Source organism: Lontra canadensis, unplaced genomic scaffold (assembly GCF_010015895.1).
Source record: "Lontra canadensis isolate GAN:19392208 unplaced genomic scaffold, GSC_riverotter_1.0 scaffold13, whole genome shotgun sequence".
In the NCBI taxonomy this organism is placed as follows: Eukaryota; Metazoa; Chordata; class Mammalia; order Carnivora; family Mustelidae; genus Lontra; species Lontra canadensis.
The window spans coordinates 12553510-12578423 of record NW_022631007.1 but is presented as its reverse complement, the minus strand read 5'-3'; the positions used below and the strand labels follow the sequence as shown (position 1 = coordinate 12578423).

At 47.7% G+C, this 24914-nt stretch overlaps 1 protein-coding gene across 8 annotated transcripts in view; it reads left to right on the top strand.

The window, feature by feature from the left end:
* The window catches only part of USP40 (ubiquitin specific peptidase 40), a 74553-nt gene extending 50246 nt beyond the window's left edge, over nucleotides 1-24307 (top strand). For 5 of the 8 annotated variants that reach the window (XM_032857530.1, XM_032857531.1, XM_032857528.1 and 2 more), the window contains 13 exons: nucleotides 167-255; nucleotides 1459-1545; nucleotides 5264-5300; nucleotides 7046-7110; nucleotides 9022-9096; nucleotides 11162-11285; nucleotides 13338-13432; nucleotides 14595-14713; nucleotides 17781-17846; nucleotides 19627-19837; nucleotides 19970-20065; nucleotides 22302-22393; nucleotides 23732-24307. In XM_032857530.1, the coding sequence (XP_032713421.1) occupies nucleotides 167-255; nucleotides 1459-1545; nucleotides 5264-5300; nucleotides 7046-7110; nucleotides 9022-9096; nucleotides 11162-11285; nucleotides 13338-13432; nucleotides 14595-14713; nucleotides 17781-17846; nucleotides 19627-19837; nucleotides 19970-20065; nucleotides 22302-22393; nucleotides 23732-23843 (1268 nt within the window). In that variant the 3' untranslated portion in view covers nucleotides 23844-24307. Of the gene's footprint in view, nucleotides 1-166; nucleotides 256-1458; nucleotides 1546-5263; nucleotides 5301-7045; nucleotides 7111-9021; nucleotides 9097-11161; nucleotides 11286-13337; nucleotides 13433-13525; nucleotides 13565-14594; nucleotides 14714-17780; nucleotides 17847-19626; nucleotides 19838-19969; nucleotides 20066-22301; nucleotides 22394-23731 lie in introns of those variants that run through there. The other 3 variants (XM_032857529.1, XM_032857534.1, XM_032857535.1) reach the window with 3 other exon arrangements.
* The last annotated feature ends 607 nt before the right edge of the window (nucleotides 24308-24914 follow it).

The following is a 24914-nucleotide window of genomic DNA, read 5'->3' as shown; positions in this document are numbered from 1 at the left end:
ATGCAGGTCATCATTTTGCATGGAGCGCGTCTCCTGTTCTTTCTTTCTCGACGTTCTTGATTTTGAAAGGAAGGCTGACTTCAGTGGATTATTTTGTGTACGTTTTCAGTATATTCCTGGAGGTAGGAATTAATAACATTCATCCTGTTCTCCAAATTCTTTGTAGTGCCAGACAGTTACACTTTGAAGGAAGCGGAACTGAAGATGGGGAGTTCCCTGGGACTGTGTCCTGGAAAAGCACCAACCTCATCTCAGGTAATGGGGGGTCACCTGACAAAGTGAAACCAACCTTCCCAGAATCAGAAGTCCTTAATCTCATAATTCTCACCTTAACTACTGCACCAGTAATCATTTTCCTTAGAAGTTTTTTTTTCTTTCTTAAATGACACCTTGTATGTTAGGCATACAAAGAACCATCTAGTCCTTTGTGTTTAAATCAAAAATACTAGTGTCAGAGCATACTCAAAAGGTTCTTTTCCTGTGAGAATTTTGTGGTTAAGGGGGACCTTTAAAGTTGAGTGGCCACCCTGTTTAAACCACCCTGTTTCATAAATTAAAAGCACCCCTTTTCCCCGCATTTTGCCGTCTGCAAGGCTGGTGTCCCTCTTCATCTGTGGCATCTGTGACTGCAGCTGGCACGGTTTCTCTCTCTCAGTGGCACGGAAAGTGATGAGAAACAACCAGCGGCATCTTAAAGTTAGTGAAATAGAGTATACTGATTCTGGACTGAATTACTCTCTGCCTTTGTTTTTAATCAGTCCTCGTTTTCTGTATAAAGTATTAGGTCAACCTCTGCCAGAAGCCCAAGCCCTGCCTATTTAATAAAGTTTCGTTACCATCCAAAAGTCACGGTGTCCTTCCTGGTAAGACTCTGTTTCAAGGGAAGCTGGACTCCTGTCAGGATCCCTGTGGTTCCTGGATCCGCTTCATTAGTTTCCCAGCTACCTCCTCTCTAATCTATTCTTCCCCTGAACTTGACCACGTAGGAGTGCATGACAAGCTGGTAGGAAAACGCAACAGGTGAGATGGAGTTCGAAAGGAAAGGGAGGGCTATCGGGAGCTGAGCTCACAAGCGATCAGATTCGCTGGACAGAAAATAAGATCACAGCCAGATGACCCAGAGCAAAAACCCAGGTTGTGCTCACAGCCTGTAGCAGATCCCTTTGAGGAATGACCAAGAAAGAAGCAAAGATCACAGTGGAATAAATAATATCTGTGAGAGAAGAACAATGATGTAACACCTGTGCGAGTGAGAACACTGGCGTGAAGCATCTTACATTTCTGGGTCATCAGAATTGTTGTTTAAATTGCAACATTAAATTAACCAGCGTCTTTGTTTTTTTATGGTAGGAGATGTTTATTAAAATTTCATGGACCATTGGCATTTCTTTTTTGGAAGCAGGTAATACATTTGTAGAATTTTAAGAATTTAGATTAAATTGCATTCATTGATCTTAGCTGTTCCTGTTTTTCACTGTGGGAAGTGATGTTCAGCCTGGTACAGAGATGGAGATCATAGTAGAAGAAACAATGTCTGTGGGAGATGTAAGTAATTTTACTCTTTCCTGGTGTGGGGAGAGATCTGTGGGCATTTGGTATGGGGAGCCATGGTAACCCTGTTCGGATTTTGAGGTCCTAAGGCTAGGGTTCCCACAATATACTTTAGAGAATTCTGTCCATTCACTAAAAGTAGTTTGGAGAACTTGAACAAACCCAAATTTTTAAAATAAGATTATTATCTTTTTCTTTCTGGTTATCGGTAATACAGAAATTTGGGTTCTGTAGAAATGGATTAAAAGGAAAAATGAAAACTTCTCATTATCCTGTATCCTGCTAATATTAACATTTTGGCGTATCTCCTACTGGTGTTTTTAGGTTATATAAGTGCATAATCACACACCTGGGCACAAATGTGTGTGTGTGTCTGTGAGCACATGTGCGTATGGGGTAACAGTTATGTTAGTGTCACAGATAACTGCGACTTTCAGTGTTGGAAAATGGAGAGACACAGTGGTATAGTTGAGTAGAGCCTGTACTCCTGAATTTGAATCAGAAGAGGCAGAATGAACTTGGTTGTTTGCTTTTAAAATTTTTTCTAGCTCTGCCCCCTGAAACAGCTCAGACACAGTGACCAACCTGGTGGGAGCAAGCACCCCAGCACCCAGATTGTGGTTGTGGTTGTTAAATACCGTTTCCTACTGGAAGGAATCAGGGCTTCTTGGAGTGGCGGCTGGGTCTGTATCTAGGTCAGGAACAGGTCAGTGAGCCTGGAACATTTTGCCCTGACAGAAGCAGTAAAGCCAGCAAAGATTGCGGGGGTCCACAGAGAAAGCCAGGAACCAACTTGAAGAGGCTTTTGCACGAGTTCATAAATGATCCTAAAAAGATCATCGTCATTGGTTACACAGAGTGAATGCTGGGGAACTGAAAGGAGACGGTCAAGCATTTATCCTGTCTTTCTTTTGGAAGCTATATTGCAGGTATAGGTAATGAGAAGGTGTTTTTATAGATACATATCAGCTGATAAATGAGAGAGTTTTAGGCTGTCAGCTATTTTAACTCCTAATGAATTAATGGGTCTGAACAATGATCCTGAAAGACTGCTAACTATCCGAAAAGAGTAACCATTGCCAACACAAAACAAGGCTCAGTGGACCTGAGCTCCCAGGTCTGAGGATCAGTTTCTAGGAAGCATAGGGGACAGAGGGGACGTGTCATCACAGCTCAGGCCACCGTCTGCATGGTCCTGAAGGGACTCAGGAGACAGGAGGAGCGGGTGCGGTGCGTGCACTTATTCGGCTCTTGTTACAAACCAGGAAAACCTTAGTTACAGTGTAAGAGAACTAAGGGACTGCGGGGGCCCAGCTGGTTCAGTCGGTAGGGCGTGTGACTTGATATGGAGTTGTGAGTTCAAGCCCCATGTCCGGCATGGAGATTACTTTAAAAGAAAAAAAGGAATGTGACCACCAACTGGGTATTTGTTATTAAGGATTTCTTGAGTTTTTCATAATTGTTTGAGGCTTATGTTTTTTAAAAAAATGTTCATCTTTTAGAGATGAGTATTAACTATTAATAAATTATGTGATAGCTGACATTCTTGCCTCAGAGGCCCTGGAGGGCAGGGGGCGGGACAGGAAATGGGTGAGGCTGCGGCGGTCATGGAGGTTGGGTGATGGGCGCCGACGGCTCACATTTACCGCCCTCTCTGCACGTGTTTGCAATTGTCCACGGCAAAACATTTTTTAAGTATTGTTTTTTACTTGTTACCTGCCATAAATATTTTTAGTTTTTCATTTAGCTTTTAACTTTTTGGTGCTATTCATGTCAGAGAAAGGAGGCCGCAGAACTTTTCAGAGGAGTGATGTGTCTGTCTGTCTGCTCTGAAGCCAATGTGGGCACACTCACTCCCCTCCATGTGGCTGGGTCTCATGAGCAGTTCTCAGTTGTCCTCTTCCCGCTCTCTGTGGCCTCTGAGGCGATCGGTGCCTCTCTGAGCCTAGAAACGCTTCTGTCTCTTGGCTTAGGAGGACCACAGCTCCTCCCGGTCTCCCCCCGCCGCAGAGCCCGCCCTCCCACAGTTTGCTCTGCACTCTTCTCTCCCGTAGACTGGACCTCGGCCTGGCGCTCTGCTTGTGGGACCTACTTGGTTGTCTGATAGCCATCCCCCTGCTGTGTGACCCCTGTCCTCTCTCACACGCACCTCCGTTTCCCTCCTTGTCAGTCGGTGGTGGCACCTCCATTCCTCTGCTTGCTCAGGCCAGAACACCTGGGGGTCACCCTCGGTGCTTTTGTGTTTCGCATCCAGCTTTTCAAGAAATCCTTTCGGTTCTCCCGTCATGACTTGTCTAGGATCTGACCACATCTCATTCCCTCCACTGCTACAGCCTGGGCACCTCTCCTCCGGGTTATTCTAGCAGCTTCCCGATGATCTTTTTCTTTCCAGCCTGCATTTCCCCAGGGTCTATCCTTACAGAGACGTTGAGCGGTCCCTTCCCTGTGCTCCCAGGCCTCCCGTGCTTCCCTGTGTCTCTCAGAGGCCCTGAGTCCTTGCCCCGCTGGGCCACGTCGGCCTCTGCGCTCTGGTCCCAGAGCACAGCTGAGGTGAACGTTCGCTTTTCTTAAGTTGCGGAAGTTGGGTGCGGCTGCCGCTGTGCTCCCAGTCCCTGTGTCTTACTGGATTGTGCTCTTACTGCTGTCCTTCTCTAAATAATCTTTGGGCATATTTTAAAGTCTCTTTTACTCTTAATCATACAAGTAATCCTGGGCTTATTCTTTAAACCCCACTGGGGGTAGCGTATGGATAAAAATCCTCCTTGGCCACAGCCTACCCTAGCGCCCAGCCAGACGTCTCCGTGGTCTTGGCACGGCGTGACCTGACCACCCCAGCGAGTGCGAGTCCTTCCAGACCGTTGATGGCTCACACCGGCACAGGGACAGATGGGCTGGACTTGTTCATACGGTTTCTTTTAAATCATAAATGAGATCACGCTGCATGTATGACACTAGAACTTTGTTTCCCTTCGAATTTGTGAAGGTCTTTTAAAACCAGTGTGTAAATCTGTTTTATCCTTTTTTTTAAGACCTCTTGTACTTTATTTAAGAGTTCCTGTTCGTGGACATTTTGATCCTTTGCTCTTTTTCTTATTCCAAGCAGTACAGTAGTAATTCTCCTTATTCTTGCTTCCTTCTCTGCTAGCATAGTATAATTCAAGTTTTATTTACTCTCGCTGTGAATTTATAGGTAGGCAAAAGAGTAGGTTTTTCGCCCAAGGAAGTTGGGAGTTTCTGATTTTTATTACTGTTATTTAAACTTCTGTTAATCATGTCACACCGTCTGCACGGATCTCTTCCTTTGAGTTCATAGATGACCAGTTGTATCTCTTGGGTGCTCTGTAAAGGCTGATCTTTTATAGGATTCAGGGTTCAATGTGTATTTATGAAATCGGCCTAATCAGTCATATCCGGCCCAGACCCCAGCGCTGGTCCTCAAGAGCAGGCGCTCATGCTGCGGGCCTGCTCGGGGGTGAGCAGAGTCTAAGCCTCAGCTACAGACACCAGCAACTTTTTCCCCTCCTGGCTGGCCCCACCTAGCTCTTAGGAAGCAGAGCTCCCTTAAGTCATCTAAGCTGTACATATCCTCATCCCTCCAGGAATTACTAAATATAATAAAACAGACATGCCCAGGGTCCAACAGGGGCGTCTTTCCCAGTGCTGTATCTCAGAAACAGAGAACTGAATGTGGTTTTTCTCTCTTTTTGAACAGTGTTTAAAGCTCATGCTGGAGAAGTCTGGCCTGCCAGGTAAGTTTCAGACCATGACAAAGTCACTTATCTGTGTCCTCATAGTAAGTCACCTGTAAGCCTGATGACAGCCCCTCAGATATGCTTTCCTCCAGCTTTGTCATGCACGTAGTGCCTTCTCCTGGCTCCGCTGTTCAAGCTAACAGAAAGCCAGCTGTGGCTTAGCCGCTGCGAGGACAGAGAAGCTTGACAGGCTCCAGCACAGGCCCAGAAGAGCAAAGCCAGGATTTATGCCCTCTGGAATCACCCAGACCCTTCACTGATTTTTTTTCTTTTTAACCTCATTGATTCAGAGTTTCAGTGCCTTGTGTTTCGTGCCAGTATTTTTGGTGTACATTAGGGAATGTAATATGAATGAAAAAAATAAATCCAGGGTATCTTTGAAGTAGCTCCCCGGGGGAGTCATGCAAGAGGGCTCCCGGGGCATCCCGTTGCTCTTGTTAGGGCATTGGCCATCCTCAGACCTGCTGAGGAGAAACCTCTGGCACCCTAACCAGAAGGGAGGTTCTGGGCCCTGCAGCCCCCTTCTAGGAGCTGACGGGCCTCCGTGCAGGGACCAGCACCCATCCCATCTCACAGATGACAAGACGGAGGCTGAGAATGGTTAAGGGTTTACCCAAAGTCATACGGCAAGTAGCTAGGACTCTCTGCTTTCAGAACCCACGTTCTTCCTTCCACATTATGGTGCAAAGAAGGAATGGTGTTCACTTTTAACCTATTGGGTTTGTTTGGTTTTTTAAACACAGAGGGGTGCCTGGGTGGCTCAGTTGGCTAAAGCGTCTGCCGTCAGCTCAGGTTGTGATCTCAGGGTCCTGGGATCAAGCCTCAAGTTGGGCTCCCTGCTCAGCAGGGAGTCTGCTCCTCCTTCTCCCACTGCTTCTCCCCCACTTGTGCTGCTCCCTCTCAAATAAATAAAATCTTGAAAAAAAAACACACTTAGATTAAGTACAATTCTTACTATATTTAAAACTAAAACTAATGGTAGGAGAGGATCTGCAAAGAACAGTATGGTAAGAATTAAAGACCTGTGGCATCTGGAGGTTCAGTATTAGATCTGTGTTTACTCCTTTGGCTGTAGCTTCTGGTGGGTGGGATGGCTGACTGTTTCTAAAACATTGCTTTTTTTTTTTTAATCAGAATTTCCAACTTTTACTCTATTCATCTTCCCTCTCTGCCTCAAAAAATTTCCCATTTCATCAGTACAGCAAGCATATTGAGAGAAATCTAATTAAAAACTATTTAACATTAATAAATTCTCGTTTATACCAACTTCATTAAAATGCTATTTCAGAAACATTGGTTTTTGTTAGATCAACCGGTAAATGGATGATAACAGTTTGGTCGTACCCATTATCAGTTGGTAAGAGATAGTGGCCTATACTCTCAACCAAAACCATGAAATAAAACAACTTCATAATGATTTTAGAAGAGAGTCTGTACCTAGATGGACAGTATCTGTATTCGTGTGTGATGAGTGCACGAGTAACTGATGAAAGTAGGACATCGGTGCCGTGTGACGGTAGCAAGGGTTAATCTGTTTGCAAGTATGCAGATCTTGGTGGAATAGAGAGGAAATTAACTGAACGGAAGGAATTGCTTTATTTTTCTCCTGCCTGGAAGAGAGAATTTAGAAGTCCGTTATTTGCTCAAATCCCATTTGATACTTGCTTATCCAGAGGGTCATTACTGACAAACTCTTAAAATATACTCTTAGTTTTTTTATGCTGATTTTGATTCCTTCACAGGAGACACATGGCATTTACGAAAAATGGATTGGTGTTATGAAGCTGGCGAGCCTTTATGTGAAGAAGTAAGATTATTGTTACACGTTTTATTCTTAGAAATGATTGTGTTTGTGTTCCGTACAGGATACTCACCCTCACCCCACTGGCGTATACATTCTAGAGAAAACTTTCATTATTTTAGGCTACAAAAATCTGTACCTGGTCTCCGTCTACTTCCTTACTGTATGTATAGGTCTTTGCTAAAGTCAGAGGGAAGGTCTCAGCCTAGTGGGAACATTTCTAACATCTGTGCTGAGTGCTCTTTTTACTTAAGAGAGTATGTCCCTAGAAATAGTAGGTCCTCGTGAGAAAGCAGAGGACTTCCAAGAACAGAAGACATTTGTGAAACAATGTGAAGATACAGTCTGAATTTTGAAACCTGAATATTTTAATCTCTGTTTCTCTGTAAGTTAATGATGGCAGAATTCATCTTACCAGCCAGTCACTCAGGCTCTGATCGAAGCTGCATCTCTAGATCCAGCCAAACTCTCTGGGTAGTCTTGGGAACAATTTTATTACAAGATAGTCAGACTCTGGTTAACCATCTTATTACTGACCTAGAGAGCGTCGCACCTGCCGGTCAAACCCGTGGCCTTAGAGGTAGTCCCAAGAGGAATCTCAGGGAGAAGCAAGCTTGGGTACTTGGGATCAGCCGTGCTCCCCCAAGTCCTGCTGTGCCTGCCGTACAGTGACAGCTGGTGGCCTCGTGCGTCAGCAGAAGGGTGATGAGGCAGGTGGCCTGGGCCTTCCCCCGGGGCGCTCTGCTGCCTGGGGCCGAGGGAGTGAGTGCAGAGAGGGGCCTCTGAGGCTCGGCCGGGAAGCTGACTGCCCAGACGCGGACCTCAGACCATCCACAGGACATGCGGTTTGGGGGTCAGAGAGTGTGTCTAGTTGTGTGGTTTCTGCATTTTCTTCTCTCTTAATTCCCAAATCAGTATCAAATAATTCACCTAAAAGCAAACTTATTGCACCTCTTTGCAGAGATGCTGTGTTTCCCGGCCTTGTGTTTTTGGCCCACAATGCTGCTGGCCCTGCGGTCCTTCATCTTTGCTCTCGGCTTTTCCACTCCTCCCTGGCCCTTCCCACGCCTGGCCGTTGGGCCAAGCTGTTTTCGTCTTTTCTTTTTTGTACTCTTCCCTAAATTACACCAAGTGGCTGCCCCAAGTCAGGTGTTCCCCACTCCAGTGTATCGTGCATGTAGCAGCTGGACTGGTCTTTAAAAAACCCCTTCTCATGCCTGGGTGGCTCAGTCATTAAGCGGCTGTCTTTGGCTCAGGTCCTGGGGTCGAGCCCCTCATCGAGCTCCCTGCTCAGCAGGAAGCCTGCTTCTCCCTCTCCCACTGCTTGTGTTCCCTCTCTCGCTGTGTCTCTCTCTCTCTGTCAAATAAATAAAATCTTAAAAAAAAAAAAAAAAAACTCAGAAAATTTGAGCAGCTTTTTTTCAAAGCAGCTAAAAATTCCTTGACATCTAGTTCACAGCCCTTCCATCTGTGACCTTCCAATCCAGCTTCCTGTCCTGTTACTCTCTAGCTGGTGCTCTAGTCTGTCTCGTCTCCTAAGCTCTTCCCCTTATTCTGGACTTGACCTTAACCCTGCTCTTCTTTTCATGAGAATTCCTTCTCATTTCCTCTAGCTTTCCATATCCAGCCCAGCCTTCGGGCCTAACTGGTATTTCATCCTCTGCAGCTCAGTCTTCCGTGTCTCATCCCATCCGTCCCCTCTCCCCACAGCCTTTATGATGCTTCCAGTCCATCCCCTATGATTTTATGCAGAAGGAGATACTGCTTATAGTCTTAGTGTCTTTCCTGCCTCCTCGATGCCTGCTTTATTGTTTCTTTCTTTCGTGAAAGGGTTATAGAGTCATAGGATTCCAAGAAAAGATCCAGAGGTCTTGTTTGCTCCTGTCAGAAGTCATAAAGGAATTTCTGTTTCCCTAGGATGCAGCCCTGAGAGAAGTTACGATACGTTCTGGAGATACTTTGCTTTTAATTGAAGGAAAACTTCCTCCTCCGGTAAGGTCTTGCTTCTGAATTGACATTTTGTAAGAACAGTTACTGCTTTCTGGTAACTGAGATGATGTTTCTCATTGTGGGGAGACACAGCCAGGCATGAAGAGAATGCTGGGATTTGAGGTAAGTTCTCTCATCAGACAGCTGCTGTGTTTTACGTCTTCATAGAGTTCCCTCTTGCAAAATCAGTCGTATAAACCAGTTTATTTCCTGCTTTTCATATTTCAGTCCTTAACCCGAATGCAGAATCCAAAACCAGTCATTGTATCCAGGATGTGACTTACCAGTTTAATTCACACACCCCCCGTGAGAAATTTAGCTTGTTGTAAATGTCTTATTTTTATACCTAATACTTAAATAGAAACCGTCCTCAGGATTGTTCCAAAGTCAAAATGAACAGGTCATAAGGTATGAACTTTTTTAAGACTGGATGCTCGCTCTGTGTTGCCACATTGTTTTCCCAGAAAGCCGCACCAAACTGGTAGCCCCATGAGCTACGGACAAGAACACTCATTTCACTGCTCTGAAATAAACACCGTGGATTGCTGCTACCTAAGACCATTCTTTATTAGGTTCTTTTTAAGGTGGACACATGTAAAGATGGAAGTTAAAAAATGACCCCAGATTCTAGCACTTAGATAACCACTGGCTTATGATTAGGAAATTCAAAAGACGTGGCAGGCTATAAAATGAAGAGAGCTTTTCCCATTTTTTCCTCTCCAGAAAGAGTCACAATTAACTTACTTTCCCTTGCATATCCTTCCCAGAAAACAGTTATGCCTGTTTGTGTGCAGAATGTAAATATGTGCGTATCCCTTTTAAAGTTCACCCAAAGGGAATCGTATTCTATACCTTGTTTGACAAACATCTTTGTTTGTTTTTATTCACTTCCTATATCTCGAGGATCTCCTCATACCCGCACACACACGGACGTTTCTGCATCACTTCGTGAATTATATTTTATTCTGTGATCTTTAAAGTTAACTTTTTAGTTGGTAACATTCATAATACAAGATTTGAAGTGTATGAAAGCCTGGGCCAGGAGAAGTAAGTCTCCCTTGGCCACTCAGGTCCTCCCTCTGTAGGCAGCCCGTTTCCACTGGATCCTTTCTGAAGTCTGTACTTGGTAATGCACACGTGTTTGTGTGTGTGTGTGTGTGTGTGTGTGTGTACACAGCACACGTGTTTGCACACATGCATGTTTTTTTCTTACACAGAAGATTATTTGCTAGACAACCTACTTTGTACCTCGCTTTTTTTCATTAATATTTTATGTCCATGTGTATGTTGCGTTCATACACATCCAGCTGTTTCCCTCTGTTCGGTGGCTGTGGAATATTCCATTGTACGTAGGTACCATAATTTATTCAGCCAGTGTCTTCAAGGATTTAGGTGGCTTCCAGTCTTGATACAAATAACGATGCCCAAAATATCATATATATGCCATTTGGCATGTATATATCTCTAGGATAAGTTCTAGAGCTGAAATCAGTTTGTCACAAGTCCCAGCCTCCCCTAATATAACTGGTCTAGAGAGACCTGGAAGCTGGTTCATGGTTTTTGCTACCGGAAATGGTGTGTATCTATGGGGGGGGGCAGCTAGTAGATCAGGTTTATTTCATGAAGTTTCTTTACAGGAATCCAACTGGGAGCAGTAGGTTCTTGCTTCTTTAGAAAGTTCCTGTAGGAATTTTAAAGACTGAAAACTGCTTCTAAGTGGAGCGTCGTGCTGGTGGTGCCCTTAGCAGGCCTGAAAATACTCGTATTGTTTGTTGTGTCCAGTGCTTTGGTATTTGGACTTTTCTTTGATTGTAGTAAGATCCTACAAGTAAGTGTATTTGCAAAGAACACTGAGTCCCCATCGTCCCAAAGACTAATTTTTATGATCTGAAACTTTTGATTGTAAAAACAATTAACAGGTATAGTATATGGCAGTTAATACACCCAAAAGGAAAAATAATAAACTCAGGAACATTTGTTGTTCTCAAGATACTTCTCTTTGTGTGTGGAAGTAGAAACATAGTTAATCCGTGTACCTCACCGCGGTTGGCAATGCTCCATTCTTCAGGGTTTCCTGAGGGTTCCCGTCTGGTTGTACCAGCCTGGGGGGCCCACGCGTCACTGGAAGAGTCCGTTCCGGATGAACAGCACCCCTTCCCCAGGTGGGGTCTGCAGACCTGCTTCCACCCACGGTGAGAATAGAACTGTAGCCACCAGCTTGTCCTCCCGAGAGTACAGTGACTGCTTCTGCTCTGGGAGGCAGATGGAGTTTGTATCTTAAATGTAAGGTTGACAAATCAAAACCTATTGATTCTGTAGAAGAACCCCATCCTGTGTTTATCCAGTGCTCTGCAGCCTGTCAAGTGCCGTCTGTTACTGTCTTCATTATTCTGGCAACACATTCGAATTTGTCCACATCATCTTGCAAGATCCTGCCGCGGCGTACCCTCCCCCACCCCCCCATCACAGACTCGGGTACTGAGCCTGATAGTAGACGCAGGTCCCTGGCGGGGGCTGTGCACAGTCCACACCCCGCCCCTGCTTCTTTCCACTGCCACACCCCAGGGGCAGCTGCCGGGGTGCTTCGCCTCGTCTCTGACTTCTGAGGAGACACACAGGATTCAAACGTGCTGTTTTAGTCTTAGTTGCTTCTCCACAGACAGAATTCCGCACACACATCAGGATGAACAAGAAGTCACTAGCAGTGAGTCTCAGTTGCCATTTGTAAAAAGTAGATTTGTGCTTCATTATAAAGAAAACACAGGGCGCCCGGGTGGCTCAATCAGTTAAGCCTCTGCCTTTAGCTCAGGTCATAGTCTCAGGGTCCTGGGATCAAACCCCACATTGGGCTCTCTGCTCAGCAGGGAGCCTGCTTCTCCCTCTCTCTCTCTCTGCCTGCCATTCCCCCTGCTTGTGCTCACTCACTCTAATAAAATCTTTAAAAAAAAAACACACACACAAATTAATTTCCTTTGTAACTAAAGAGAATATGGTAGGAACAACTCTTTATATGTTTTTTCTGTTTATTAGGTTTTACTTATTTAGCCTTCTTTAGTGCCTTGAAGTATTACACACTTAATATTTCTTTTTACCTTTTAAGCCTCAGTACTGAAATCAACGTAAGTGAGTCACATTTTTATCTCCTTACTGCGAAGTTAGGGTTATATGTATAGAGCAATAAAATACTTCATACCGAAATTACCTATGAAATCGGCATTAAGTTTTTTTGTTTGGGTTACATTAGGTAGGTACTAACTCTGAAAATGTTTTGGTAATAGAATAATAATTACATATAGAACTGGATACAACTTTAAAAAGCTGTGTCTTTCTCCATGAAAGTAAAGGAAACAGTTCATTTTTTGACAGTCCTTCTAGATCACAACATCTGGGAAATAGTTTTTCATTCCTGAGCTTCCTAAAAGTATCTTCCTAGTGATGCCGGCTCACGGTGTCCTTAAGACAGAAGAACAACGCAGGAAGAGAGCTCTTTCATTTGACCTACTTAATCCGACGTCTTAGTGCGCATTAGCAGTGTGCCTGGCAATCAACAGAGCAGATACGAGGGAAGTTATTCCAGATTTTAAATTGAGTTACCACCATTTATATCTAGAACTTCAGATAAGAGAACATTTTGTTTTCACCTTTTTAAAAATACATGTAGAAAGTCCTTCTTACTGTCAAAGATTCTTTTAGTCAGTAAACCTCTAGTGGCCGTTCACTGTGTGGCAGCCACCCGGGCACTGGACAGACAAGAAGGATAGACAGCCTGCCCTCTCTGGAGAATGACGTTCTTTTGGGGAGACGGATTGGGAATACTACACACACAGCACACAAGAAAATGATAAAAGACTAACATGCTGGGATAAGTGTATGAGAGAAAGAAGCAGGAGGGTAAAATAAAGGGCAAGGCCGGAAAATCCTACCAGCAAAGGCCTCTCTGAGGAAGGAGAACATGTGGAGAAGAAGAATGTAGGCAGACAGCACAAATGTGAAATTCCTCGAGCCCATTACAGTAAGAAAACCAGGACATGGTGCCCATGGCATGCTCCCTGCCGGCTGATGCCCCAGGCATGGCTTCCTCCCCTCCAAAGTCACCAGGGACCCAATTCATGGAACTCACATCCCGTTTCTCGAAGGGAGCTGTACTAAAGCTATCTATGATACCAAAACATGGTGTGTGTTTCAGAAATAGGAAGTAGACACAGTCCAGGCTCCCTTCTGACATCTGGCTCTGTCCTCTGTAGGTGCTCCCGGCGACCCGCACGGGGAGGTTTCCCTCCGCTTCCTGGGGGACCTGGAGATCTCCGAAGACACCACTGTGGCAGAGCTCAAGTCCCAGGTCAGGCTTCTTCCTGTGGTGCGGGAGTGGTGGCCCGGCTTCTTCCAGTGAGATATTAATACCTTCTTCTATTTCCTTTTCCCTCACTTACAGTCTTTCTGATAGGGCATGTGTTGTAGGCCACGTTCAGTGGTAAGTACCCAGCAGGCACTCCCGCGCTCGGCTCACACGGCCCTGGTGTGTGTTTCTGCCACTCGCCATGTGGCTGTCATGTGTCCCCACTCGGACGGGCATGCTGTGCGCTTTCATTTGAATTTCTCCTCAGTGACTTGCGGCTTATGTTCATTTTGGTTTCTTAGGGAAACATGTGTTGGATCATCTGTGAAGCATTCACTTTACCCCTTTATTTACATTGTTCTTGTATCATTGTGGTCCCTGTGTTAAATGTCCATTACAACATGTGTCTTAGAATGTGTAAGTAGATACTGCATCCTTTTCTTACACACTCACACTCTGTAGACAGAGTGTTGGGTCCGGATGGAAAGGCTGGGCTGAGCACAACACAGAACGCTTTGGAAATTCCTGCTGTTGTCGGGCCCACAACACGAGTATCCGCCGTCCGTCCTGGATTTTCCTGTGTGCACGCAGCATCTGAAGTAACCTTCCTCTTACTGCCATGAGAACAAGAGAGACTTTTTTTTCTCGAAAGAAATACAGAGTTGCTGTTTTTAGATAAAAATTGAGTACTGGCTGTTTTATATATTACGGTCTCAATCTATAAATAGCTGTCAGCCTGCTAAATGAGTACAGAAGTTTAGGCCTAGCAGCTGCATCCAAAGATTCTGGAACATTCCACTGACAGCCAACCTTGAAGAACTCACAACCTTGAAGAACTGGCTTTCATTAGAGCTTTTGCGAGTTATACTCACATTGAAATGAATTTCAAAGTTTCACTTCCTGAAATATTTAAAAGGAGCTTTTGGCTCATTGGAAAATTCACTCATCCCTCAAGCTGGCTTCCCACAAGAGGAAGACAGAAGTGACTGGATGGATTTCATTTTAGAGATACCCCGTGATTTTTTTTTTTTTTTAATAGAGTTTATCATTCCTTGAGGCACTCTTCCCTCAGATGTCACTGTGTAGTGTCTGTGTCTTCCTAAAGCAATGTATCTGTTTGGAGCGCTTTTTCAAACCATTGGAGAAATGTCTGTTTTCTTTCTAGGCCATGACCTTGTCCCCCTCCTCGGAGTTGGTCATCCCCTCCCCAGACTTCCTCAGAGCCTGGACCATGGAAGGCCAGCGCCCCAGCAGGCTTTTACGTGCCAACCAGCAGCAGCTCAAGTAGGTTCCTCAGTGGACTCACCGTCTTCCCTCGCCACCGCACTGAGGGCCGAGGGGGTTGGGGGTTCAGGCTTCCTGCTGGCAGCTGGGTGACACTTTCCATCGACACTCTGGGGCTTTATTTTTCCATATTAGGCATAAATGTAGCTCCCTGTATGTTTACTGTGCTTCAGGTACCATGAACAGAATGTTGAGTTTTTCAGGCTTTATTGGGATATCATTGATACACGGCACTGCATACGTTGAAAATGATTGTCGCCCTGGCGTTAGCCAACCCTGCAGGTGTCACATAATTAGCATTTCTTTTTTGTGGTAAGAACATTCAGGATCTACGCTCTAAAGAACTTTCCAGTCTGTGATACAGTGAACTGTAAGCACGGTGCTGGACATGAGAGGCTCTGTCTGAACTTACGGATCTTGAACTAGAGGTTGGGCATCTCTGACCAACATCTCTTCCCCCCAGCCCCTCGCAGCCCTTAGAAACCGCCATGTACAGTTCCTATGCGTTTGGCCTTTTTAGAATCCACATGTATGTGATACCACACTTAACTGTCACACTTAACTTCACTATTAGCCTAATGCCCTCAAGGTCATCCGTGTTGTCACAAGTGACAGGATGTCCTCCTGATACTCTGTTGCATACACGTGTACACCACCTCCCTGCCCGTCCACCCTTCCGTTGACGGACGCTTGGGTGGTTTCCGTATCTTGGCTGCTGTGAATAGTGCGGCTGTGAACGTGGGAGCAAGGATATCACTTCCGAGATTGTTTTCATTTCCTTCGGATACAAGCCCAGAAGTGCCAGATCATATGGCTTGTTCTATTTTTAATTTTTTGAGGAACTTCCAAAAAATTGGCTTTACCAGTTCACATTCCCACCAGCAGTGCACAAGGGTTCCCGTTTCCTCCACAACCCCGCCAACACTGTTCTCGCCTTTTCGGTGCTAGCCGTTGCGACGAGTGGGAGGACGTCTCTCCCTGTGCTTGTGAGACACTTCTTTGAGGATGAGTGACGGTCAGCACCTTTTCATGTACTGGGGGCCATCTGTGGATCTTCTGGAGAAAAATGTCAGTTCCTCTGCCCATTTTTTAATAGTATTTACGGGTTTGGGTTTTTTTTTATTCTTGAGCTGTATGGGTTCTTTATTAACCCTCTATGACATACATGATTTGCTAATTTCTTCACCCATTTCCTAGGTCACATTTTCATTTTGTTGATGGTTTCCTTTGCTGTGCAAAAGCTTTTTAATTTGATGCAGTCCCACTTGCTTATTTTTGCTTTTCTTGTCTTTTCCTTTGGTTTCAAATGAAAAAATCATTGCCAGGGCCAGTGTGAAGGAGCTTACCTCCTGTGTTTTCTTCTAGGAGTTTTGTGGCTTGGCCCTTACAGTCTAGTCTTTTAATCCATTTGAGTCGATTTTGGGATATGACGTGAGATGGCCATCCAGCTGCGTTCTGTCGCACATGGCTGACCAGTTATCCAGCACCATCTACTGAAGAGACCAAGACTGTCCTTTCCCTGTTGTGTCCTCTTGGCACCTTTGTTGTAAATTCATTTGCCGTATGTGCGTGGGTTTATTTCTGAGCTCTCTCTTCTTTTCCACTGATCTTTGTGTCTGATTTTTGCGAGTGCCATACTGTTTTGATTACTGTAGTCTGAAATCAAGAAAGATGATACCTCCAGCTTTATTCTTCTTTCTCAAGATTGCTTCAGATCTTTGGGATCTCTTGTGGTTCCATACAAACTTTCAGAGTGGTTTCCTATTTCAGTGAAGAATGCCATTGGAATTTTGATAGAGATTGCATTGAATCTGCAGATCACTCTGGATAATGGGGACATTTTAGCAACATTCCAGCTCAGCAACATGGCATATCTTTCCATTTCCGTATGTCTTCAGTGTCGTTCGTCAACGTCCTACGGCATACAGGTCTTTCACTTCCTAGGTTAAATTTATTTCTGCATATTTTATTCTTTTTGATGCTCTTGTAAATGGAACTGTTTTCTTGTCTTTCTGGTGGTTCACTATTAGTGTATAAACTGCTAAGTGGTTCTCGTATCTTGACCTTGTATCCTGCAACTTCACTGAATTTATTTAGTCCTTTGGTGTTTAGGGTTTTCTACATGGGATAGCGTGACATCTGTAAGAGGAGGCAGCTGTACTGTTGCCTTTCTGATTTTATGCCTTTTCTTTCTTTTCCTTATCTAATGGCTCTGGCCAGGACTTCCAGTGGAGCGTCGGGTCAGGGTGGCACAAGCGGGCACCTTCTCCCTGCGGCGGAGACAGGCGTGCGGACGCGCAGCCGTCGGTGGATGAGCTGCCAGCGATTCTCGCGTCTGGCCTTTACGGTGTCCGGTTAGGTTTCTTCTCCTACCGGTTTGTCAAGTGAAGTTGTCATGAAAGAATGTAGAATTTTGTCAAATGCTTTTCCTTCATCTGTTGAGATAATGACTTGTTTTTACCCTTCACTTTGCTGTATCACATGGGTTGATTTGCAGACACTGAACCACCCTTGTGTCCCTGGAACAAATCCCACTTGATTGAGGTGTAGGAGTTGGGATTTGGTTTGCGGATATTTTGTTGAGCATTTTTACATCTGTATTCAGCAGGGTATTGGTCTGTAACTTTTCTTAGGATATTCTTGTCTGGTTTTGGTATCAGGGTAGTGCTGGCCTTATAATAGCTCTTCAGCTTTCTGGAAGAGCTGGGGAAGGACGGGTAGTAATTCTTGAAATGTTTGTTAGAATTCACCAGTGAAGCCATCTGGTCCTGGACTTTCCTTTGTTCAAGGTGTTTTATCACTTACTCGGTTACTTACTTAGTAACTTACTCCGTTCTCTTACTGTAACTCTCTGTTCAGATTTTCTCTTTGTGACTCAGCACACGCCGAGGTCTGTCCATCTCCCCCAGCTTGTCGACATCTACTCATTCATAGTCGTCTCTCAGATTTTGAATGTCCTTATTCACTGTAATCTTTTGCTTAAAAAGAAAGCTTAGTGTTTTTCCCCAAAAAATCTAAAATATTAAGTATGTCACTCACTCTTCTTTTGTTTCATTTCTTTTATCAGGGAATACAAACTGGGAAGGAAAACTGAGATCTGCTTAGAGCCCCTTGAGAAAGAAGAAAATTTGGGGTAAGTCATCCAATTCTGCGTGTTTGACTTGTCATGGTGGGTAGTTTCTTGAAAACCTTAATAGCGTGTTCAATAGTAAAGGGTTTTTCCCCACTGCTGAGCAGCCTGGCAACTTAAACCAGACTGTGTTCTACAAATGCGTTTGTGTGTCTGGTGTCTGGAACTGGGAACTCGTCTTCCCATGAAAACAGCGAGTCACAAATGCATGTTGACTCCATAGTGATCTCCGAGTGCGAGCAGGATGCTCCTTCCCAGCCCTCATCCGTGCCCTAGGACAGTCTTTTGTCAGCACCTATCACCACCCCCTTGCCCTCCTTCATCATCATCACGCCCTGACATAGGAGACCCTCATGTGTGACTTGGCTCCCACCACTGTGATGTGAGCTTTGCGGTCACTGCTCTACCCGCAGAACCCACAACCGTGCCTGTGTCAGAGCCAATGATTAATTATTGACTAAAGAAATACCCCAACGGGGTCTGGAATCAAACTTTCCTATTTCTTTTATCACGATAAGAAAATCTTTTTTAAGACCTTCTGTCGGCATCACTGCAGGGCAAGGTGGTTCTGCGTGATGTGACAGGAATACCGTTCCCGCCGCTGCATAGTAGCGGGGACTCTGCTTCAGCGTGTCTCACCTTCACTTAGCCCCGTGGCTTTTATGAAAGTGCATTCTCACTGCCAACTGTATTGACCAAGAGTAGTGTCCTGGAGGGAGATTTCTGGATCACACTGGTATGAACATCTTAAACTTCTTAAAACCGTTCAGTTCCTTTCCAGGTAAGTCCTTCCCATGTACGTTCCCACAGGCAGTGGTCATGAGTATGGCTCCCTTCAGCCTCAAGCCAGCACTGAATGTTTTCTTCATGTAAATGTTTGCTAAATTCATCAGTGAGAAATGGTTGTCGTGTCTCATTTGCTTCAGTGCTCTGACCGCTTGCCAAAGCGGGCATTTTTCTCAAAGGCTTATCATCTGTAAGCCATTTGTGTTTCGTGAGTGTGTGAGTTCATGTATTTTGCATGTTTTTGTAAAGGGGTCTTAGGAAAAAGTCTAATCTGTGAAGCCTTCTGAAATAACAGCATTGACCCTCTGGCACATTTGTTGAAGGCAGTGAAGACCTGCTTGGGGCGCCCCCATCCTTGCCCAGCCTCCGGAGCTCTCTCCTCTCCCTCTCTCCCCTTCTTAGGAAGCCCTCTGCCACCCTGGCCCCGCCAGGCCTGCTCTCTCCCCAGGCCCTTGCCTCTGGCGGTTCCTTTTATCTTTTGGTAAAAGCACCCCACAACCAAAATAGAACTGAAACCCAGCATGTAAAATCACACACGGTGTCCCCCGCCTAGACGCGCATACACGCTTTCCCTTCTCCCTCCCCACCTTCCAGCCAGAGCCTCCCGTCCTGTGACCCGCTCCCTGGGCCCCCCACAATCGCTAAGCCCTCGCTCACTCCTTGCTGCCCTCCCCCCACTGCAGCTAATGGAGCTTTTTTCTGCCAACTTCTGGTTCAGAAATCGGCCTCTTCTGGGGCACAGCTGCGGCCCTCATTGTGGGCTCCTTCCCTGCCACCTCCCAGAAGACGCCACCGCCGTGGGTGCCCACGATGGGAGCTTCCCCCAGCTCAGGCAGGGTCAGGGTGAAAGGAAAGCAAAGCAGAGAAAGGGTTAGAGGGTTTGAGGAAAGAAGATCTGTCCTTCTGAAAACCAGAGGGTCAAGGGGAAGCTTCGCCCGTCACTGCCCCTGCCCCATGGTTCCTGCGACCTTGTCCTTCCGCTTCTCTTCTGCTGCAGTCCCCACGACGTGGTGCTGAGGACGCAGATGCGCCTCCCTGGCGAGAGGGCCTACACCCCATGCGCGGACCTGGTGTGGGACACCGCCCGAGGCTGGACGGCCAGCTCCCTGCGGCAGCGGGTCGCCTACTTCTGCTCTCTGCCCGTGGAGAAAATTGAAATTGCCAAGTACTTCCCGGAAAAGTTTGAGTGGCTTCCGATATCAAGCTGGGTAAAGTTGCAGGCTTTCTCGGGAGGCTGGGCCTTCCTGGCGTAGTGAATAGGTTAACTGCCGTTTCTCACAGACGGGGATTTTGGTAAGAATGTGAATTTTCCTTATTCAAGATGCTTGCTTTTTCTATAGAACCAGCAACTTACCAAGAGGAAAAAGAAGAAAAAGCAAGATAATTTGCAGGGGGCGCCTTATTATTTGAAAGATGGAGACACGATTGGTATTAAGGCAAGTTATTTAACAGCAAATTTGCCATTTCAGTAAAACACCAGGATCGGTGATTTTTTTTTAAATTTTATTTATTTGACAGAGATCACAAGTAGGCAGAGGCGGGGGGGAAAGCAGGCTCCCCGCTGAACAGAGAGCCTGATGCAGGGCTTGATCCCAGGACCTTGAGATCATGACCTGAGCCGAAGGCAGAGGCTTAACCCACTGAGCCACCCAGGCGCCCCATCAGTGACTTGAGAGAGAAGTTGTATCAAATCTTCAAGGCTCAGATAGTGCCTTTTCCCTACATTGTTTCAGAGAACAGAAATAAGAGGACAAGCCAGACCGACCACTCCTTTCGTGAGGCCAGTAGAACCTCAGTATCAAAATCTTAATTTTGGGTTGGCCTTGCATGAAAATGCTTTTGCGCAAGTTTTAACATGAAGTGCGTTGCTGTAGGTTTGGTCGGTCCCGACACCAGGGTAAGACATTTCTTTCCATGCCTAGTTTGCTCTGAGTTTTTTTTTTTTTTTCCATCCTGAGCGAGCGTTGGCATATTAAATTCCCACTGTTTCTGCACCTGTTGAATTAGCTCGCTGGCTTCCCGTCTTTAATCTGGTGTCTGTTACAGAAGAGGACAGAGCCTTTCTCGCCTGCTGTGAACCAACCTCCTTTGTCACATAGTGATATTTTTGTATTAAGAATTAATAACTTTAATCCTTAAGAATTAATTTAACTTAAGGATTAAGTTGCTAAATCGATAACTTTCACATCAAGGAATAAGCATTCCCGTAAGCCCCACTTCGTCCAGCGTTGTGCCTCCTCCCCGCCAAAGAGAAGTGAACACACACTGAGAGAGAAATAAGGGGAATTCTGAAAGGAAGGCCTAAAGCCATCCTTCCTAGACTGTTCTTCTGCAGAGACCGCAGGGAGTGCTGCGGGGACGGTACCCACATCCATCAGCCGGGCAGCCCTGGCACATGCAGTGAGGGGACGCGCACTAGCTATAATAGCTATAATATACACTATAATATAATATACACTAGCTATAATAGCATCGACTGGAAAGAAGAGTGACCCCCAGGAAGGGGACAGAGAAAACGAAAGTGTGGATGTGGTGGCACGGAAGCCAGCGGTTGACATCAATACATCAGAGCCCCATGTGTCAGCGCAGAGAGACAGCCCATCATTAAATGTTGAAACAAAGTCACAGGGTCACTTCCAGGGACTGGAAAACCCTGTGCAATGCTAAGGGTCACAGAGGGTCATGCCCCCAGGTAGTGCTCAAGTCCAGGCAAGGACGGGAGCAGCAGTGCTCACCTCCAGGGGCGGTGGAGGACCAGCGGCTGATTCAGATACATGCGTCCCGAGCACCATGTACTGGAGCAGAGGTCCCTGCGTCTGCTCTGTTTTCCTCACCTGAGAGCTGCACGCGGACGCAGCAGGATGCTCCCACGGTCGCTCGGTGACTAAGACAGTACATTCGTATTCCAGTAGCTGTGTGTGCTGTGCTTTTTGAGAACCGTGAAACACTACAAAGTATGAAAAGGCACAGCAGTAGCGAGACAGACACCCAGGTCCTCAGAGCGGCGCAGGCATGTGGCCCGGGGGTCCAGACACGCCAGGTACGGGACTTCCTCATCCCCAGATGGCACCCACTCCTACTGTTGGCCTGGAAGTTCGATGGCGCGGGAGCGGGTTACCTCTGCCGGATGCACCCGAGGGAGGCGGTCAGGAGCCAGGAAGCTGAATCACACCGGGACGGCCAGCCCCAGAGTCCTTCCTAGAGTGCCGCTCGATGAGGCCGGCCTGGGGGTGGCCAGTGTTCCTGGGGAAGGACATGTGTATAGGAAACTGACCGCAGCCCCTCAGGAGACCGTGGGGGGCAGCCCGTGTCTGCGGAGGCTGGGGGTTAGCAGACCAGGCTCACAGGGCAGCTGTGGAGATATGTGGGGGGACGTGGTGACAGTATTTCTAGAAGAGCAGCTGTACTCCTAGCGGGCTGGAGTGCACATGATCCAACCGGCGTGTCCCTGTGCTGGGTCTCCATGGAGCTTTGGTGGCCAGAGGCAGAGGTCCGAGGGCTGGCACAACAGTCCCCATGCCAGCTCTTTGTGCCATTTGCTGAGCTAGTCCCCAGCCCTGAGATGCTTGGTGTCTGCTGTTTAGGTGAATTCGGATGGCCTTATGTTAAGGTCTTTTTTACGTACACCTCAAGAGTCTGAAAACGTTGTTCATTAATTATTTTGAAATGCAGAATCTCCTGGTTGAGGATGACGAAGATTTCAGTACAGTGAGAGATGACCTGGGAAAGGAAACACAGAAGCAGCTCGCTCTGGGAAAGAAAAGGTACCATCCCGGCCCCCATGCCCGCGGCAGCTTCCGCTGGCGGCCCCCAGACGCCAGCTCTCCCCACCGGAGCGCCCTTGATGGGGCTTGGAGCGCTGCTTTCCAGACTGCGCTGGAAAGACATGCAGCCTGGGGGCTTCTTGTCTGCTGCCCAGACCTATTCTTTACATCATCCCCTAACCGGGCTTTCTGGGAACCTGGGCAGAACACAGGGTGAAGCACCCCCCAACCCCGGTCTCAGGAACTCGCCCTGCTGGTCCGCTTCCTCCCTGCTACCCTCTCAGCCCCTCGCCCCCTCCATCACCTGAACAAATGAGCACTCGAGATGACTCGTGCTCCAGCCGCTCCCTCCTCTGTCTGCCCTCGTCCAGCCAGGGGTCCTCCACAGGCCACTGCCCTGCTCAGCACATGGACTCTGCACCCCCCTCATGCCCCATCCTTCTGCTCCCTCCTTCCTTTTCGGCACATAGCCCAGCTGTCTCCCCTGGCCGCGGGCCACATACACCTCCCAGAATCTGCCAGAACATTCTACCTCTGTCACTCCTTTGAATTGGACTAGTCATGTGTCTGGACCTGGCTTTCACCCCTATATCCACGTTACCCCATGCCGGCCACTCCAGGGGTGCCCCGTCCTCCTTACCTGCTCCCTGCCTCCAGTCTCCTGAAATCTTGGTCCTTAGTCAGCTTCTGATGCGGGCACAGGGCTCCTCCTTGCCTCCGCACACTCTCGGCTGCCTCAGTGTCCAGTGGGGCCAGAGGAAAGCGCACACGAGAACGGGCCGAGGGGGAGGGAGTGTCACTCGGGCAAGCACAGCTGTACTGATGCGTGGGGCTGGACGTTTCAGATGTGTGCCTCTGTGAATGCTACATTTCGATTCAAAAGGTACGGGGCACCTGAGTGGCTCAGTCGAGCATCTGCCTCTTGGTTTTGGCTCAGGTTATAGTCTCAGGGTCAGGAGATGGAGCCCCATGTTGGGCTCTGCACTCAGCGGACAGTCTGCCAGAGATTCTCTCTCCCCGTCCCTGACCCTGTCCCATCCTCACGCTCTCTCAAGGTAAAGGTGTATTTTGCTGTGAGACATTTTGACCCAGCGGACTGGGAACGTCTGACTCCCTGTGTGGACAGGGTGTGGGAACCCACTCTCCTGTCCCAGGGTGGAAGGGGGCTGCATGAGTTGAGGTCCTCCAGCTGAACAGTCTGGAAATACCTGCCAGAGGTCCACACGCACATTGCTGGGGCCTGTTCTAACTGGAGGGGAGTCACCCCAAATCCCTCGACCTGGTGAGGCCTCCGGTGTCCATGGCTGAGTTAGTGACAGCCTCTTGTGTCTCCTGCAGCCAAGAAGCCCTTCGTGTGCCAAGCAGTGACCTTTTCTCCGGTGCCAAGACACCCGGCCGGTCCCGCGCACCAGAAGCTTCTCTTTCCATCCATGTCGGGAGTTTCAGATAGCACTGGCTGCCGCCAACGTCCCCGGGGCCTCCGCATTCCTGCAGCGGCTCGCCAGGTGGGGCGGTTTTTGGCCTTCTGCAGACAGACGCTCCAAATCCTCCACCTCGTTACAAGCACAGGGATGTCCTGCCTTGGGCCGGGCAAGTGCACCTTACACGTGGCCACGCTGCACTGCACACCGCGCCGGGGGATGGCCCAAACCTGGCGGTGTCCTCCAGCAGCCGGTGACATGCTGTCCTCATGCCACACCTGACTCCAGCCACCATTCGTAGAAGAACACTCCCCGGTTTTGCATGAACCGCCGGCATGGGTACGACGGCACGTTGCCAACCTTGGACCGACCTGCCATTGGAAGTCTGCACGGTCCGTCTTCCCCGCCTTATTCCACTGTTCACGTGAGGGTATCGGCCCCTGAGCCGACAAAGGCTCGGACAGCTCCGCTCACACGATGGGCCGGCCCGGCTCAGGCCGCCGCTGTTTTCTGGTCCCCACGGCCCACGCGCCCCCTGCGCTCTGAGTTAAAACAGATTCTGAAGCCTCAGCTTGCTTTCCAGCCAAAGGAAAGAGGAGGCCTCAGGCGTAGCTGTGCGGGGGGCGGCGATCCGAACCTTCTGGCCGCCAGAACCTCTCTGGGGCTGCAAGCCTGGTTGAGGCACACGAGCCTGGGAGTGCCGAGGCGGCAGCGCGGAGCGGCCTCAACAGAGGGGACAGGACGTAAAACCGAGACTGTACTCTTCGCGAAGCACGGCTCGCGGTCGGATTTGAAAGACTTCGTCAGCATTTATGACGGACCCGCCTCTGGTACAGACCAGCCGATGGGACACGGGCACATGGGGAGGCCTCACGCCCTCACACTCCGGCTGGGTCGGAAGCGGGCTTCCTGGGGAGGGAACAAATTTCACTTTCTTACCTCAGAGGAGGCTCTGTGGCAGCTCTTGCTGTGCAGGCCTATCGCACTCGCTGCCCGCCGGCGCCGAGATGGTGCTCACGTGCTAGGAGACGGAAGGCAGCCGTGGACCAGTGTCCCAGCCGTGCCACCAGCTTAGGGAACGGAGGTTAACGTCTCACGTG